This window comes from Lissotriton vulgaris, chromosome 1_1 (genome assembly GCF_964263255.1).
Source record: "Lissotriton vulgaris chromosome 1_1, aLisVul1.2, whole genome shotgun sequence".
NCBI classification, from domain to species: domain Eukaryota; kingdom Metazoa; phylum Chordata; class Amphibia; order Caudata; family Salamandridae; genus Lissotriton; species Lissotriton vulgaris.
This window is the reverse complement of record NC_141685.1, coordinates 797,084,586-797,100,231: the sequence shown is the minus strand read 5'-3', so window position 1 is coordinate 797,100,231 and position 15,646 is coordinate 797,084,586. Positions and strand designations below refer to the sequence as shown.

At 46.1% G+C, this 15,646-nt stretch overlaps 1 protein-coding gene across 3 annotated transcripts in view; it reads right to left on the bottom strand.

Moving 5' to 3' along the window:
* The window catches only part of ASTN1 (astrotactin 1), a 666,610-nt gene that overhangs the window by 356,052 nt on the left and 294,912 nt on the right, over positions 1 to 15,646 (bottom strand). For all 3 annotated transcript variants that reach the window (XM_086956551.1, XM_086956560.1, XM_086956570.1), the window contains one exon: positions 8,913 to 9,020. In XM_086956551.1, coding sequence (XP_086812677.1) covers positions 8,913 to 9,020 — 108 coding nt within the window. The remainder of the gene's footprint in view (positions 1 to 8,912; positions 9,021 to 15,646) is intronic.

Here is a 15,646-nt window from a genome sequence, read left to right as displayed (position 1 = left end):
GGCCGAGCCACTGTTCTCCTCAAAATATCTCTCAATGCGCTCACCCAGGGCCTCCCTGAACAACAAGTCATCCAGGGTGTCAGGTTGCAGGCGCCATGTTGGCACGCAGTTAACAGTCACCATCCATTCCAGAGACATCAACAAAGGGTTGTGGTCCGATAGCGTCCTGGCCAAGTATTCCGCCCCTCCCACCGCGGGGAGCACACACGCCGAACAAAGAAACGCATCCAACCTCACATGCAGGTCATGTAGGTGCGAGTGAAAGGAATAGTCCCTAGTGGTGGGGTGCAACGCCCTCCATGCATCCGTGAGGGCCCAGCTTTCCTGCCATTCCAACCTACGCTTAGCGACCCTATGCACTGGGGACGCGCGCAGCGGGGGATGGGACCTATCTAGTAACACATCCTCAACCGAGTTGAAGTCCCCCCCCAAGAGGACCGGCCCTGCCAAATAACCCGCCAATTTGCCCGAGATAGTAGACAAGAAGGCGGGGAGGTCTACATTAGGAGCATACACATTACAGAGAGATATCGCCCTGCCTCTCAGCCTCCCCTCCACCGCCACATATCTGCCCTCCGGGTCCACCACTGACTTCGAGACCTGGAAGGGGACCCCCGCCCGTATCCAAATCAGTGCCCCCCTTGCAAAAGCTGAAAATGTCGTGTAGAATAACTGCCCCCTCCAGCGCCTCTGCAGAGCAGCCCCCTCCTGCTTGTTAAGATGCGTCTCCTGCAGGAATGCTATCTGAACCCCCCTACGCTTGAGGTACGCCTGGACCTTATGTCTGCGCGTCATGGACTGCATACCCCGCACATTCCAGGTCACACATTTCAGGGCCCCGGTACTAGCCATCCCCCCCTACACAACCGGACCAAAGAGCAAAGAACATTGTCCGCAAAAGTCCCGCGACCACGGGTCCGCCCACCCACCCACTCCAAACAGGAAGCCGAACCCCTCCAACAACAACTACCCCCCGAGCAACCCCAACTGCTCGCTTCTCCCACCCCCCCAGGACAGGACCCCCCGCAACTGGAAGTACCCCCATCCAAACCAACACTCCCGACCACCCCTCAAGGAAAGGCGGTAACAATCGCAGTCCCCACTGCGGTGACCTTAGGGGCCAGTAAGGCGTGGCTCAATGCAATGTAAACCCCAAAACAAGTCAGCCCCGTGCACTCCATCCCACAATCCCCACCTTACAGCCCCCCAAAACCTCAATCAATAACGGTCCATTGCTGCGGGCCCAGTGCCCCGGTGTCCAAACAACGAGTTCACTCCACCAGTTCAGTTCAACACGCCTCCAGTATCTCCCCCGAAGTCTGCGGCGTCACGATAGGGCCCCGGGCTCCACCAAATTCCGACTGTCCCGTCTCTGAGCCCGTGCCCGGGTCTTCCGATTCCGTGCCCTTCCCGGACCGACTCCTGGCGGTCCTAGATAAGTCCACTACCGCCTGCAGTGCCGCCTGCCTCTCCGCCTCCGTCTGCGACACCGATGGTTTTCCAGTCCTCTTGCGGTTCCTCCTGATCCGTTGGGATTGCCTGACCGGTTGCGCCACCTTAGCCTCCTCCTCCCTGGCCTTAGCACCATCCGTGCCCGCTTTATAAGTGTCCCACCAGTCCCAAGCGTCTGCGGAGGTCGTGAAGAATAATGTTTTCTCATCCACCACCACTCTTAGCTTGGCAGGGAACAACAGGGAGTACTTGATGCCTTCCTGGCGGAGCTCCCGTGTGAGGGACAGAAAGTTTGCCCGGAGTCGCTGCGTCTCAAATGTATAGTCCGGGAACATGGTGACTCTATTGTTATCCACTTGAAATGGCCCCGCTTCTCTCGCCCTCTGTAGGAGCCAGTCTCTGTCCCGGTAGTGAAGCAACTTAAACACCACTGGGCGAGGAGGAAGGCCCAAGGCTGGTGGGCGCGCTGGAACTCTATGTGCCCGCTCCAGGGAGAAGAAGGGGGACAATCCTTCCGGTGCCACCTCCGTCCGCAACCAATTATCAAGGTAGCCCACCATGTCGTCGCCTTCGATTTTTTCCGGCAGGCCCACTAGGCGAACGTTGTTGCGCCTGTTTCGGTTTTCCGCATCTTCGGCCCTCCTTTCTAACACCTTCAGACGGTCCATCACGTCCGCCATCTGGGCCTTCATTGTGGCTTGGCCCGGGGCTAATTCTTTAACCGTGGTCTCCACGGACTTCACCCTGTCCTTAAGCTTGTCATGGTCGGCCTTCAGGAGGCCCAAACCCGTCGCCACCTGAGCTATATCCTGCTGCAGGGCGTCCTTTGTGGTGGCGATGGCCTCCAGGATACGATCCTGCATCCGCTGCAATGCCGCTTGGTCTTGCTCCGCTCCCTCCGCGGCCTCAGTATCAGTCGCGCCATCTCCCTTCCCTTTCGTCTTCCCCATCTGGGCCGTCTCGTTCGGTGGCCTCCGGGTACTTTCCTGGCCGTCCTCCGTGTGCCGTTGGGTATCGCCCTCCGGCAGGGCTCCCGGGCCCGAAGTTATCACAAAAAAAAAGCAGGAAACACTGAATGACCGCAGCCCGGCCGGCGCCAGTCGTGCCAGGGGCCCAGGGTTCTTGTTGCTGGGTCACTATCGCACTGTCGTCGCCCCTACCAGGGGGGGTCCCCAGTCTCCGCCCGAGGGCGCGCCCAAGGTCCACTCGGCACCTGGGGGGAGAGGCGCGATGCAGCCGTCAACACCCTTGAGTCGCCAGGGAGCAGTCCTTTGCAGGTCTCCAGGCAGATGTCTCCGTCGCTTCAGGGTCTCATGCCCTCGCCGCCATTTTGGGGTCCGCGACTTCTCGCCTGGGTCCAACTTTCAAAGCCGAAATATCGCTGCGGAATGGCTCGGTGTCGTCTTCCGTGGGCCCCGGGCCCTCCGCTGTGCCTTCCAGTACCGGATGATACTGGTTACACCGGGGTCCGATCAGATATTCAGGATATTTTCCGGGATCGGGCACGGAGCTCCGGGCTCACGCTGCCTACCTCCTCGGCATCCAAGCCACGCCCCTCTGACTGCCTCCTCCATACCTTCATCTGCATCAACACCCCGCCTCAAGTAATATATATAATATAAACTTATAGCTCTGTGCTGAGAGCTATACAACCGGTATAGCTTGATGCAGAAGGGCAAGGAGGCTATTAGACCATTCCACCCACTAAAGGTAGAATGTTCTAAATGAAAGTGGGAGAAAAAGAAATACAAACGTTGGAATGTTGGAGCAATAAGCTTAAACCAGCCATTGTATACCCGGAGCCACTCCGTTGTCTTCAACTGAGCTCTCAACAGTCCAGTGTTCTAATTCAGCAATCTCCACCTCTGGCACACATTGTCATTTAGACCCATTGGACACTGGATAATTCATCATTCACCTCTGTCACATGGCTTACTTCAACGCTAACGGTCACAGGGCAAATAACTACCATCAATAACTCTGATTTTATAGACAATGTCTTACCTATGAACTCTACCTGACCAAGCAAAAGTCAGAAATACCTCTTTGGAAAAAAACATGTAATAGTAGCCCCATCTTACAGGTCATAGTTTATTAATAACACCTGGTCAAAGTCCCAAGCGCATCTCACAGGCAACTGCTTTAAATACAGCTTTAAACAGGGCAGGATATCTGTCACAGGAACCAAGAGGGCCTGTGACTGATGGGTTAGCAGGTCAAGGGATTCTGAAGACAAAGTTAGTCCAGTCATTGATGCCTGAACTCCAGCACTTATCCCATCTTTAAACAAGGGGGTGGTTGTTGATTTGGACAAACAAAAGCCCTACCAATATTTTGTGTATCTCTTGCTGCAACAAACCCTAAATGGCACTCTTAGTTTGTTGCCGCATATTACCTAGGGACAGGAACAGGTATAATAGTTGGGGAAACCTTTCTGCGCTATCTTCCCTATAAAAAAGGAAGCTGCACTCCCTATTGACTAGTGAGGAGCAAATCTTAACCAGGAAGTTGCAGCTGGCTGACTCCAACCTGAAGGCCATCCTCAGGAAGTGAGACATCCAGGTTCCATGGGGACCTTGCAGCTCAACAAGCCAGAAGACACCCAAACATATTTTGCAACCAGATGCTTTGAGGGCCAGCAGAGATTATGTTATTACTGCAAACGAGTGGTTAGCTTGAACTATCGGTGGGGTGCCGTTTGTCATCCCTGACTTTGTACAAACCAGAATCTGCCTTTTTCCAGCCCAAGATGTACCTGGAGGATTCTCCTCTTTACCTTTGTTTTAAGGTAGTGTTAATTTAGAGGAGGATGATTGCTCTGAATCTGAAACAATTTGATTAATGAGGTTAGAATTTACAGTTCTATACAAGGCTATCACAAGAAGGTGCTAGAGAAGCTACTACCCTTTGTCATGTCACAGCCCACACTCGTGCTGAAAAATCTATTTACAGATGTTGAAGCAAGACTTTCCTGTTCATTCCTAAGCATCAGATACCTCAGCTGTAGTGTTTTCTCTTTTCCTGAAGACATTTGTTTACATTAGAAACTGGTGCTTGTCACATGTGGGACCTGGCATGAGATTTCTGACCCATGCCCCAAAAACCATATGACATGTATTGTTCCATAGCAATCGTTATTTGAAACCCAGTTTCATAACCCCACCCTTTGATCCTGGGTACCCAGTGGGTGACTCACCAACAGAAAATCATGACTGCTAGATATGACATACCAACTTATTGAAGTTTTGTTTGGCTTGCCCCGCCCCTTTCAGACAAATTTTGAGTGCTGCACCTGACCCAGCAAAACAGACCCACAGTGCCATTGATGTGACTCTGAGACCAGGTTGGTCTTCAGGTGGCTGCCCCTTCAACTGTGCCTGATAAGTGGTATTGATTACTGGACCCTGTATAGCTCTGTTACCTGGACTTTAAGACTGTAAACTGGCCCACTGATAACTTAAAAGATACAATTGATGTGAGTGGGGTACGGTTAATTGTAGGTGTCTGATGATGAATTAATTTGGAGTTTTGGTCCATTGTCCTAAATTCTAATCCACATTCACAACAAACACACTGAGTTATTCAGCCTAGTGCAAAGTCCTTGAAACAAATGAAAGTTCAGTTGTGCAAAATGTAACTTGATACATTGTACTCTACTGTCCGGCACCTTGACCACGCTACAATCAACCAATCGACTAATCAAGGGCATGTAAAGAGCGGCTACTCACCTGTGAGGGTCTCAAGGCCCTGGGGGATGGGCCTGCAGGTCGGACTGAGAGGAGGATCATCCGAAGAGCAGGTCTTGAGGTCCTTTATGAATTGGGTCAATGATGCTGATTGCCTGAGGTGCAGGGGCGGGTTTCGAGGTCTTTCGGTAAGGTAGGAGAACGATCTTCCTCTTGTTCTGGTCTTGTGGATCCTGGGGATGGAAGCGAGGGCGAGTTGTGAGGATCGAAGTAGTCTGGCTGGTCCGGGAAATGTGAGGCAGTGGTTTAAGTACACAGGTCCTTCGTCGTGTTAAGCTTTGTAGGCGAGAGTAAGGCACTTGAAAGTGACCCTCTTGTTTAGTGGGAGCCAGTGGAGCTGTTGGAGTTGTTGCGTGATATGGCTGCGACGGGGGATGTTGAGGACCAGGCTGGCGACAGCGTTTTGGAGTTTCATGAGCTGTTTCTGGGTGACACCGGCATAGAGTGCGCTGTTGTAGTCGAGAATGCTGGTGATGAGTGCATGGGTGACCGTTTTTTTTGATTCAGCGGGGATCCATCTGAATGTCTTTCTGAGCAGGCGGAGCATCTTAAAGCAGGCTGAGCAAACTGCATTCATTTGGCAGTTCATTGTGAACGAAGAGTCCAGTATGATGCCATGGTTGCCGGAGTGGTCAGTCGGGGTGGAGGGAGATCCCAGAGTGGGTGACCACCAGAATTTGTCCCAGGCTGAAGGGGTGGGTCCAGGATGAGTATTTTGGTCACGTCTGAGTTGAGCTTGAGGCAGCTGTCTTTAATCCATGTGGCGACGGCATTCGCCCCACTGTGGACGTTGGTTCTGGGTTCATTGGTGAGGGAGAGGATCAGCTGGGTGTTGTTGGCGTAGGAGACAATGTTGAGTCCGTGGCTTCTGACGATGGCTGCGTGGGAGGCAATGTAGAAGTTAAAGAGGGAGGGGCTCAGGGAGGAACACTGAGAGATGCCACAGTTGATCTCTGTGGGTTCTGAGAGGAACGGTCGTAGTCTGACTAGCTGGGTCCCGCTGCTGAGGAAGGAGTGGATCCAGTCCAGAGCCTTGTCGCGAATGCTGGCGTTGTGGAGTCTGGTGATTAGGGTGCGGTGGGAGGTGGTGTTGAAGGCGGCTGAGAGGTCTAGTTGTATGAGGGCTGCGGTCTCGCCCCGGTCCAGGATGATGCAGATGTCGTCTGTGGCAGTGAGGAGAGCAGTCTCTGAGTTGTGGCTACTTGGAAGCTGGATTGGGAGGTGTCCAGGACGTGGTTGGCTTTGATGAACGCGGAGAGCTGGGCATTGATGGCCTTCCCTATGACCTTGAGTGGGAATGGGAGCAGGGAGATCCATCTGAAGTTCTTGAGGTCCGTCTGGTCTGAGGATAGCTTTTCCAGCAAGGGGTTGATCTCTGTATGTTTCCAGTCAATGTAGAAGGTGGCGGCTTTGATGGGGCAGTTGATGGTGTGACGAAGCTGGGGGGTGATGGCCACAGCTGCTCTGTGGAAGATGTGGTACTGGCATGGGTCCATCGGGGCTCCTGAGTGGATGCTCTTCATAGTCTTGAGCGTGTCCTCTGTAGCAAGCAGGGTCCAGGAGAGCATGGTCTGTTGGGGGGGTGGCTTGGTTGTGTGCAATGGTGGCAGGCAGTACCTAGATAGAGAGTAAACCAAGTGTTCATGGAGACATTCGAATCCCTCTCTTTGGCTTCACTGGGGCTTAGACATTTGTGTTTTTAGATCACTATCATGTAAGAGCTATAACTTTGTTTCAACCTGTATCCGAGCCCCAGGAGTTGTTAAGCGCATTTTAGTTTTCAATGGTCTATCACATTTTAACTGTCCTGCTCTTCGTTAACAAAATAACTTTTATTTACAAATCTTATTTGCTTTGTGTCATCGGGCGGCCGACACGGACGCATCTGCAAAACGAGCAATAGGAAAACATGTAGATAAAAAACTTTGGTACCACGAGAAGTAAAACACTCAAAATACAGAATCGTAGCTACAAGACTACTATACTTTTTGAGGATATCTATTGGTATGCCTGCTTGTCACTAGTTACTTGAGATTTCTCTCCTTAATTGAGAAAACAAAGATAACAACCTGGTATGCAACAACGCTAAAATTATTGGAATACAGTGTTACATTTAACTGGTGATCCGGATGGACTCCGGTTGTGGAACCCAAGAGGATTCTTTCTAAATTTGTATCTTGAATTTATACTGCCTTATATATTCTTTGTCCCCTTGTAACTGAAAGTTTGGTGTAGGTATCTGGAAAGGTCCTGAGGAAGGTGGTCCCAACATCTTGATTCCACCGAAACCCGTGTCGACCTTGTGTTGGGCCTCGTGCCCTGTATTGTGGTTCCATTCGTGGCAGGGGCTCACTCTCTCGTCATATATTGTACTCAACTGTGTACAAATACTGGATGGATGTAGCTGGTGTGAAAGTGGATGAGTTGGAGTGATTGTAGTATGATAATATTTATTAAATTTAATCCAGGGCTGTTGTGCGTGTCTTTCTCTAAAAAAATGGTTTTGGTTATGCTTTTTATGTAACCATTTGGATTTGGATTTGAACAATCATTGATTAAAAGAAATGTATTCATGACTTTGAAGTTTGAGATGAACTATGCATAATGTGTTCTCAAAAAATATAAAGAAAATATTAATCCAAAAAAGAAATGTTTTGATAAAATAAAACAATAATGAGATGATTATAGTTGTCACTGTTGTGCTTGGATGTTTGTTTAAATGCATATGAACAATGTTCAATGAGAATGAATAACGGGCTATGAGGGAAACATACAGTATTGTATTAACTTTAATCCCATCTCTTCCCTGGCCTGAAGCATTATTAGAGGGGGTCCCCATTTTTTGCTATAGCAAACCTACAGATCTGACATGGAGTTTAACTACTTTCTTGCAGTATCTAACCCTCTCTAATCACAAGAAACGTTGACTGCCAACCCTGTTCGCTTTGGAAAGCAGCTGTCTAAGGGGAGAATCCGAGTAAACCAGATCGATTACAGTGGTAACTGCCCGTATCCATCACAGATGCTGGCCACTGATCATTGACTGACTCACAATCGGGAGAAAAGACCTCACAATATCTCATCAATACAGCACTTTGGCAGGACCATTCTTTTCAAAGGACTCTGCTGAAAAAACATTGGGGCATATTATCAAGCACTGAGTTAACATTATCGCCGCTTTAGCGGCAGAAAACTGCTCCTAAAGCGGCGATAATGGGCTTAATAATATGCCCTTGAGAATTCCAATAGAAGCCCATGTTGACACCAAAACATGTGCTTCTATTGGAACTCTCAAAGGCATATTATCAAGCCCATTATCGCTGTTTTAGCTGCAGTTTTCTGCCGCTAAAGCAGCGATAATTTTCACTCCGTTTCTTGATAATATGCCCCATACTTCCTCAGTAATCCCACTGCAGAAGCCACAACTTGTCACTAACCTGCTGTTAAGACCAAAACCCATCCGAAACCCCATTCTGAGATGCACTTCCATATGGATACCGTGCTCCTACAGGCCAGAACTCTTCAGTAGCCCCCTGACCTGCCACACGTTATCAACGCCTTTCTTAGACAGTAGATACATCATCAATACCCTCGCTGTCAGGCCATACCTTGTTAATAACTGCCTTGATAAGCTGCACACCATGAATGCCCTTCTCTGTTAGGTGATACCTGATTAAGAACCTTCTCTTACACAACTTCTCACACAGGCCATACCTCGGTTGCGGCGCCGGCTTCTGGAGGGATCTGTGTAGAAGGTCAGCTGGGGTTCATTATCGGCCTCTGTCCCAGAATCCCCCTCAGGGTTCAGAAATGCAGAGCCCGCTGGGAAGACAAAGAAGGCTGATGAAAATAGCTGGCAGGAATTGGGAGCAGCCAACACTTGAATGCGACATTACAAACAGCAGGCTCAGCATGTCCTGTGGGTACTACAGAGACACCTGCAGACTCAGGTAGTACTGTGGAGTCTGCAGAGGGCCTCTGGAGTATCATTTCAGTATCATCAAGCTCATCAGGAGGTTTAAGCGAGTATTGTTTAGAGGACTGAAGTGAAGGTTAAGGAATTGATCCCTGGAGTACTATTTGATCCATAGAGGCTTCTGCGGTGTGAATTAGATAGCTGCAGGCTCCGAAGAATTACTCTGTACGGATCAGACATATGCAAACCTACCAATCCCCCACCATCCAGGATGAGGGCTTCCTGCACATGGACGGGTTGATCATCTCACCACATAGATGGAAGCATACATCCACCCACAATCTGTTAAAAGCACAACAGAAAGACCAAGTATCTGATGGATGAAAAATTATGTTCAGGACCCGGAACCACAAACAGATAGGACCTTAAACAGACCAGAAAAACACAGGACTCCCTCTTGCACCTAGGAGTGAAAAAGATTCCCTGGAGCATAATAAAGGGCACAATTCAAGCCTTTGGCAAACTAATCCTGTTAAAGTAGCCTATGATGAACAAATTGAAGCTGAGAATTAGAGATAGATCCACAAATCAGGAGATTAAACTTTTGAGGTCTCTCAGATATTCCCATCACTTTCCTCGATAAGCTGACCAGTGCAAACCACAGAAGCACCATTGGAAACAAGAAGTCTACAAGACAAGCATTGTCCAGTAGAGCCTCAACTGACACTCCACGACTTCTTTTTTCCTTGTGGATACCAGACAAATATTGTTGCATGGAATCCTCATTGTGGGAGACAACATGGAGATCATGACAGAAATAAGAATCAAGCATTATACCTGGCCAAGAATGTGGTGCTGCTGGGATTTGACACACAGTAGGCTTCCTTCTGGTCTAGGTGTTCTCACAAAACCTTGACATACACCCCTGTGGAGACCAATCTCTTTTCATGGAAAGATCATGCTTTAAGATTTAAATGAAAATGGATCTCACCTCGTTCTGTTTTTGGATATGTTTTATTAATTAACGTATTAAACAATTCCATAGTTGAACTACTAAAGTGAATGCCAATTCAAAATATTTGTTATCTGCAATAATATATATTTTTTTAAATGAACATAAAACTGCCAATTTTCACAGAGCTGCTGATGACCAACTCTTGCTCAATCAATTTAACAGAAAGGGTACATGACACTTAACACACTGGCACTTCATCGTATTGAAATGGTTTGATCATTGCCTAATACTGTCTACATACATCTGTCCAGAAAAGCGCTATCACTAGGGGTGGAAACCACACTTCTGTTCAGGCTAGAGACGTACATGTCTTTCACATAGAATTCAGCTTTGCCATTATTCCAACTAAACTGTACCCTGGAAGTAGATACCTGTCCAAAACAACCTGTGTTCAAACTGTTCCGAAACATCTCCACCAGCCTATAGTTAAAATTGCAGTTATAGAAGAAGAACCAGAGGAAAGGACTAAAGCTGGCAACAGGCTGTACACCAGTCAGACCTACATTCCAAGGGCCTCAGTATATGATGGCACAAAAAAATGTTGTGAAATCCATATAGCACCGAATTCATCTTTGAGGTTCTACTTCCCTATTCCGATATCTGCAGGTAAGAATGGGAGATTGGACAGTAGCAGCAGACAACTTTTCTTGTACCAAACTTCAAATTTCGGGAACCCATGGCCTATCCCTGAACAAATAATAGATGCAAGGACACAACTTGAAATGTGAAATTTCAAATCAGATGCAAAAGCTATTTTGCACATAATTTGCCATTACCAGCCTATTTTTATTGAGTGTTGATAACCTAATAAATGATGGATTCTGAAATAAATATGGTACAAATCCTATCTAGAGACCGACAGAACCAGTTTTTAGACCCAGCAAAGCTGATGCCATGGTGTGGTCACGCAAACCAAACAAGTTCACTGTACCAAATGAATACCTGAGGAAGCAAACCTACTAAATGAGCTATTCATGCTTCTCTGGGAAATATGAATCTATAGTTCAGAAGAAGACTCTATAAACTGTAACTTTCTAAGTCTCATAAGCATACATTTTAGAAGATAACCTTGGCATTTTGAAAAAAGATTTTCATTTTTCCGTCCTTTATCTCCTTATAAGTTATACAACATGGTGCAGGTCAGAATATCCAGCAAAGCAATATTGTGCTGCAACAAAAATATCGTACTGAGAATTTTGACTCCCAAAATACTGTTACGGTAAGTAAGTGTAGATGAGTATGAATTTATTATGTTTAATTCCACATCAACCTACCTTGAAGATATACACACAATCAAAATGCATACAGGTAGGGTTAGGTATAGTAAATATGTACTTACCTTCAAAGTATTTTCATAGGCAACATTCTATGATATTTAAAACTCGATATACTGGTGGTATACCCTCCAGCAGTCTCCTTCTTTCGTCTTTTATCTCCACTTTGTAACTGCCCTACTACCTGCTCTCTCGTTCTTTTTTATTGTATGGTTAGCTTTTACTGAGTACCTTATCTTCTGCTCCGATCTAATCTACGTGAATTTGTAGAAATACTAAATTACCGAATCCTCACAACAATCATGAACATACCCTGGCTGGAAATAATGTAACTTGTATAAATGAATTACCCATATTTCTTTTATGTAGGGTGTTTCTTGAATCCCTTACTCCTGTACATCCCCACCTTACCTTACTCACACCTCCCTTTTATCTTTCTATTTAAGTTGACATCAGAAAAAACATGTCACCCTGACTTGCCCATCCTAGGTGGCAATCCACCCATCTATGTCATCTCCTGAAAGACTAAAAGGACTTGCGCTCCATAGGCTATAGCTGGAAGGGAATGTGATTCCATTTCTGTAGCCTTTTGCTTCCCTCATAAACCACAACATTGTCATTTGCTGGAAACAACATTCAGGGTTTTGTCAAATTTCTCGTATTTCTATTGTTTTCCTGTTTTTTTGTCTTTTTTGCTTTCTTCAAATTTCTATTTATTATCCTGTCTTTTTCTCCAAAACCAGAAAGCTGCTTCTCCTGCTCAGGTTATGAGACTCCAATTTTTCACAATATTCCGTGCCTTAAAACCTCTCTCTTTAAGACCAGCCCTTGAAAGACCATCTGGCCTTTGACAAATCCCTAATTTAAATGATCCATAAGGCACGATTCAAAAAGATCACAATTCCCCTAAATATCCATGGTCACAGCCTCTGTCACTCCATTGCCTTTAAACTCATAATTCCAGCATGAATAGGGAATCATAGGGAAGAACAAATCAGACGATGAAACTCTGGTCTGCCTCAGTAGACTAAGAAAGCTACATCTGTGCTTGCATCACTGCTGTTTAATGCACCCTTATCTCATGGCAAGATCAGGGACACCCTAAAATATTTTTCTCACCCAACTCTTGGAAAAAGCACACTACTGGTCTAAAAGACCATATCAATTACAGTCCGCTCCCAAAATACTCTTCACAGGTTAAATCTTTGAGAGTAAAGAAAATCAAGCGATGAGTGTGTGAAAACCCTCAGCATCCTCCTAAATTGCCATTTGGGCTTTCGGCCTCAACCAGGAACCAAGTCTGAAGCGATGAACATCATCGAAGATCCCAAGAACCAAGGCAACGACAACTAACAGCTAAAGGACTCCTAGAGCAGTCTGCCCGATATGATGCACTGAACCACTACATACTTCTCAGACGCTTCCAAAAGTCAGTACACGCAACTGGACTAACACTGGAACGGACTGAATCGTTCCTCTCAAGTTGAAGACTACATCTTAGAATTAGTTTAGACCAATCCAAAGCCTCTTGGCTTGTGTGCAGTGACTTTTCTGGGTCTTGCACCTTGGATCCCTATAAATGGTAATTCTCCAAGGTTCTACTACCCGAAACTTGCATTCCAGTCAAGTCCACCCAATTCCCATTAAGAACATCAAATGAAAGAAACATTAGCAGAGATACTGCTGTGTGCTGTGGCTGCCACCGACGTCTCAAAAGATGCAAAATCCTTACAAATGAGTTCAAACCTAACCTACCTCATTAAACAATCCTCTCACTGCTAGCAGTTCCACTACTGTTCTCTGTCAAAATATTGAGGTAAAAAATATCTACCTGTACCTTGTTAACTCTATAATATTGATTACAGGATTAGGCCAGGGAAAGCATATGTACGGGTGTATAGATGTATTACTGCCTACACACCTACTTACCGTTGTAGTCAATATTGTGTAGTAGAGTGGAGGTCGATGTAAGAAACATGTTTTCAAAGAACACTGTCCACTATAGGAAGGGACAGCACCCACAAACCCATCATGAAGAGGTGGGGCCCTATTACCCACTGCAATAGTGTTATTACCTTTCTACTGCAGCTACCTGCAATGCACAAACAAGCATTCATAAGAACTGCTTGTGTGTACAACCCAAAGTCTTACAACTATTGGAAAAACATAAACAATTACTGTGGTGCCCAACACCAACTGACACTATTCAACACCCCCATCGAATGGTACTCCAAGGATGCTGATACAACCGCAAGAAAAACGACATGCAACCTTCTAAAGAAGTGTCACATAAATAACAAAATGAATTAATACATGGACATACAGTGGGTGGCCAATGTGATTTTCAATCACATACCTACAATTTCAGCAGACAGTATCACTTGACTAGCTACAGGCTCAGCAGAGAGGCCCAAAAGTACTATTCGTATTGCGTCATACTCTGCAGGTCGTCTTAGTGCGTGTCACTCGGAGACCTGCCGTCTTAGTAGGATGAACCTAGGTGTATTAATGGAAAACCTTCAGGTACTTCAGAGGGTCATTGGGAGTATTATTCAGATATCTGCATATTCAACAAGAAGTCCAGAAGAAATATTGTTTAGTAACTTGCAGTCTCAGCAATGGATTCCTACAAGTTTCATTTGATGCTCACAGGCTCTGAAGGAGGTTTCAGGGGGTATCACACAGATACTTACAGGACTAGCAGGAGATAGATCCATCAGCATATCACACCTGTACTATGTATAGGTTCATAGGTTTAGAAGTGTGCACCTGGGATTACCATTTAGCAGTTTACAAACTGAAGAGATAGTTGCTGGAAATTATCAGACTATATGCTTTTCTTAAAACTAATTGTAGTTGGAAAAGGTTGTATGGAACACTTTGATAACCAGAAAGAGGGGCGCTTCCACCAAATGTGGTTTTGCTATCTCAAGTACCAGACTACAAGATCTGCGAGGATAGCTTAGCACCCTGAACATAACACTCAGGTCTGTGTAAACTGTGAGACAGTTATGCAGTAAAAGGCTCCCGCCTCTAGGAACTTATAACCTGAGAGATATCGCTGCTGTCTTGCACCAGTATGTGTTACAGCGTTTGACGTCAAGGGATAGCTATGCTGTGTTAGATACGACTCATTAGCAAAAGTGAACCTTTTATGATGGAATTCCATAAAAGAGACTGAAGCTTCAAATAACTTGAACAGAACATGGTGTACTTTGACTTAGATTCAAGCCCTGGCATAGCAAGTGAAGAGGAGCACTACAACTTTAATAGGTAAAGCTCAAGGTCAGTGACAAGATGCCATTCACAACCCTATACTCCTTATTTTGAGAGGAGGAGGTCTGTTGAAGAAGAGACTATATATGTAGTTACTGGGGCTTCGAGATCCCCACTGCTCTTGTAAGTGTTCTTGCACATCGGTTTGTGTTTATTGACAGTCACAAGACACATTTGCTTGTCATGTGTTGCTAAAGTGACTCACCATAGACTGGCAAGGGATAGCATGGACCCTTTTGCTTGGGGAGGTTAGTTTTAGTGGCCTGGTACCATTGGCAGGTTGTCTGTTAAGAAAAGCTTGTAGGTAGTAATGAAGGGGCATTTGGATTGCATGAGGGATTGGAGAACATCTTTGTTTAAAGGTGTCTGCATTTAGAATATCCTTTGCCTTTTGTCTGTGGATAATCTCTGTGTTATGTTAGGTTAAGGATATGTGATTGAATGGCTAACTACAGGATTTCATCTAATTGGAAGAGGTGTAAAAGAGACCGTTTTGGTTCAAAACTTGTGAGAACTGACATATGTTGGTAACCTGGTTCCACTGGTTTTCCACAGAAGTTATAAGTCCTGATCCGGGTGCAATGGTTACCCACTACCTTGGTTCTCCAAAGTTTACCCTTCACCTTGGTTGTCCATAGAAGTGTGCATATCTCATTGTGCCACTTGTTCCTCTAGGTCTTTCTTTCTTCACAGCAAGTTCTGTACTTCCCACCAAAAGAAAGTTCTTTGATTTAGATTGTTTTTACACTTGACCATCCTTTCCTTCAAAATCTTGCATGGCTGGAAATTCCTCAGTTCGCAGCTAAACAAGGAAGCTCACTCTCTGTTGGTATTAAAGTAATGTATAATCATCTCGAATTTGGGAGACAGTTAGAAATGTGGCTCTCTCAGCCCATCAAAGGTACGAAGTGCTATATAAATTGTGCTACTATAGAATGCAACAACTCTGAACTTCTTGGTCACCCCT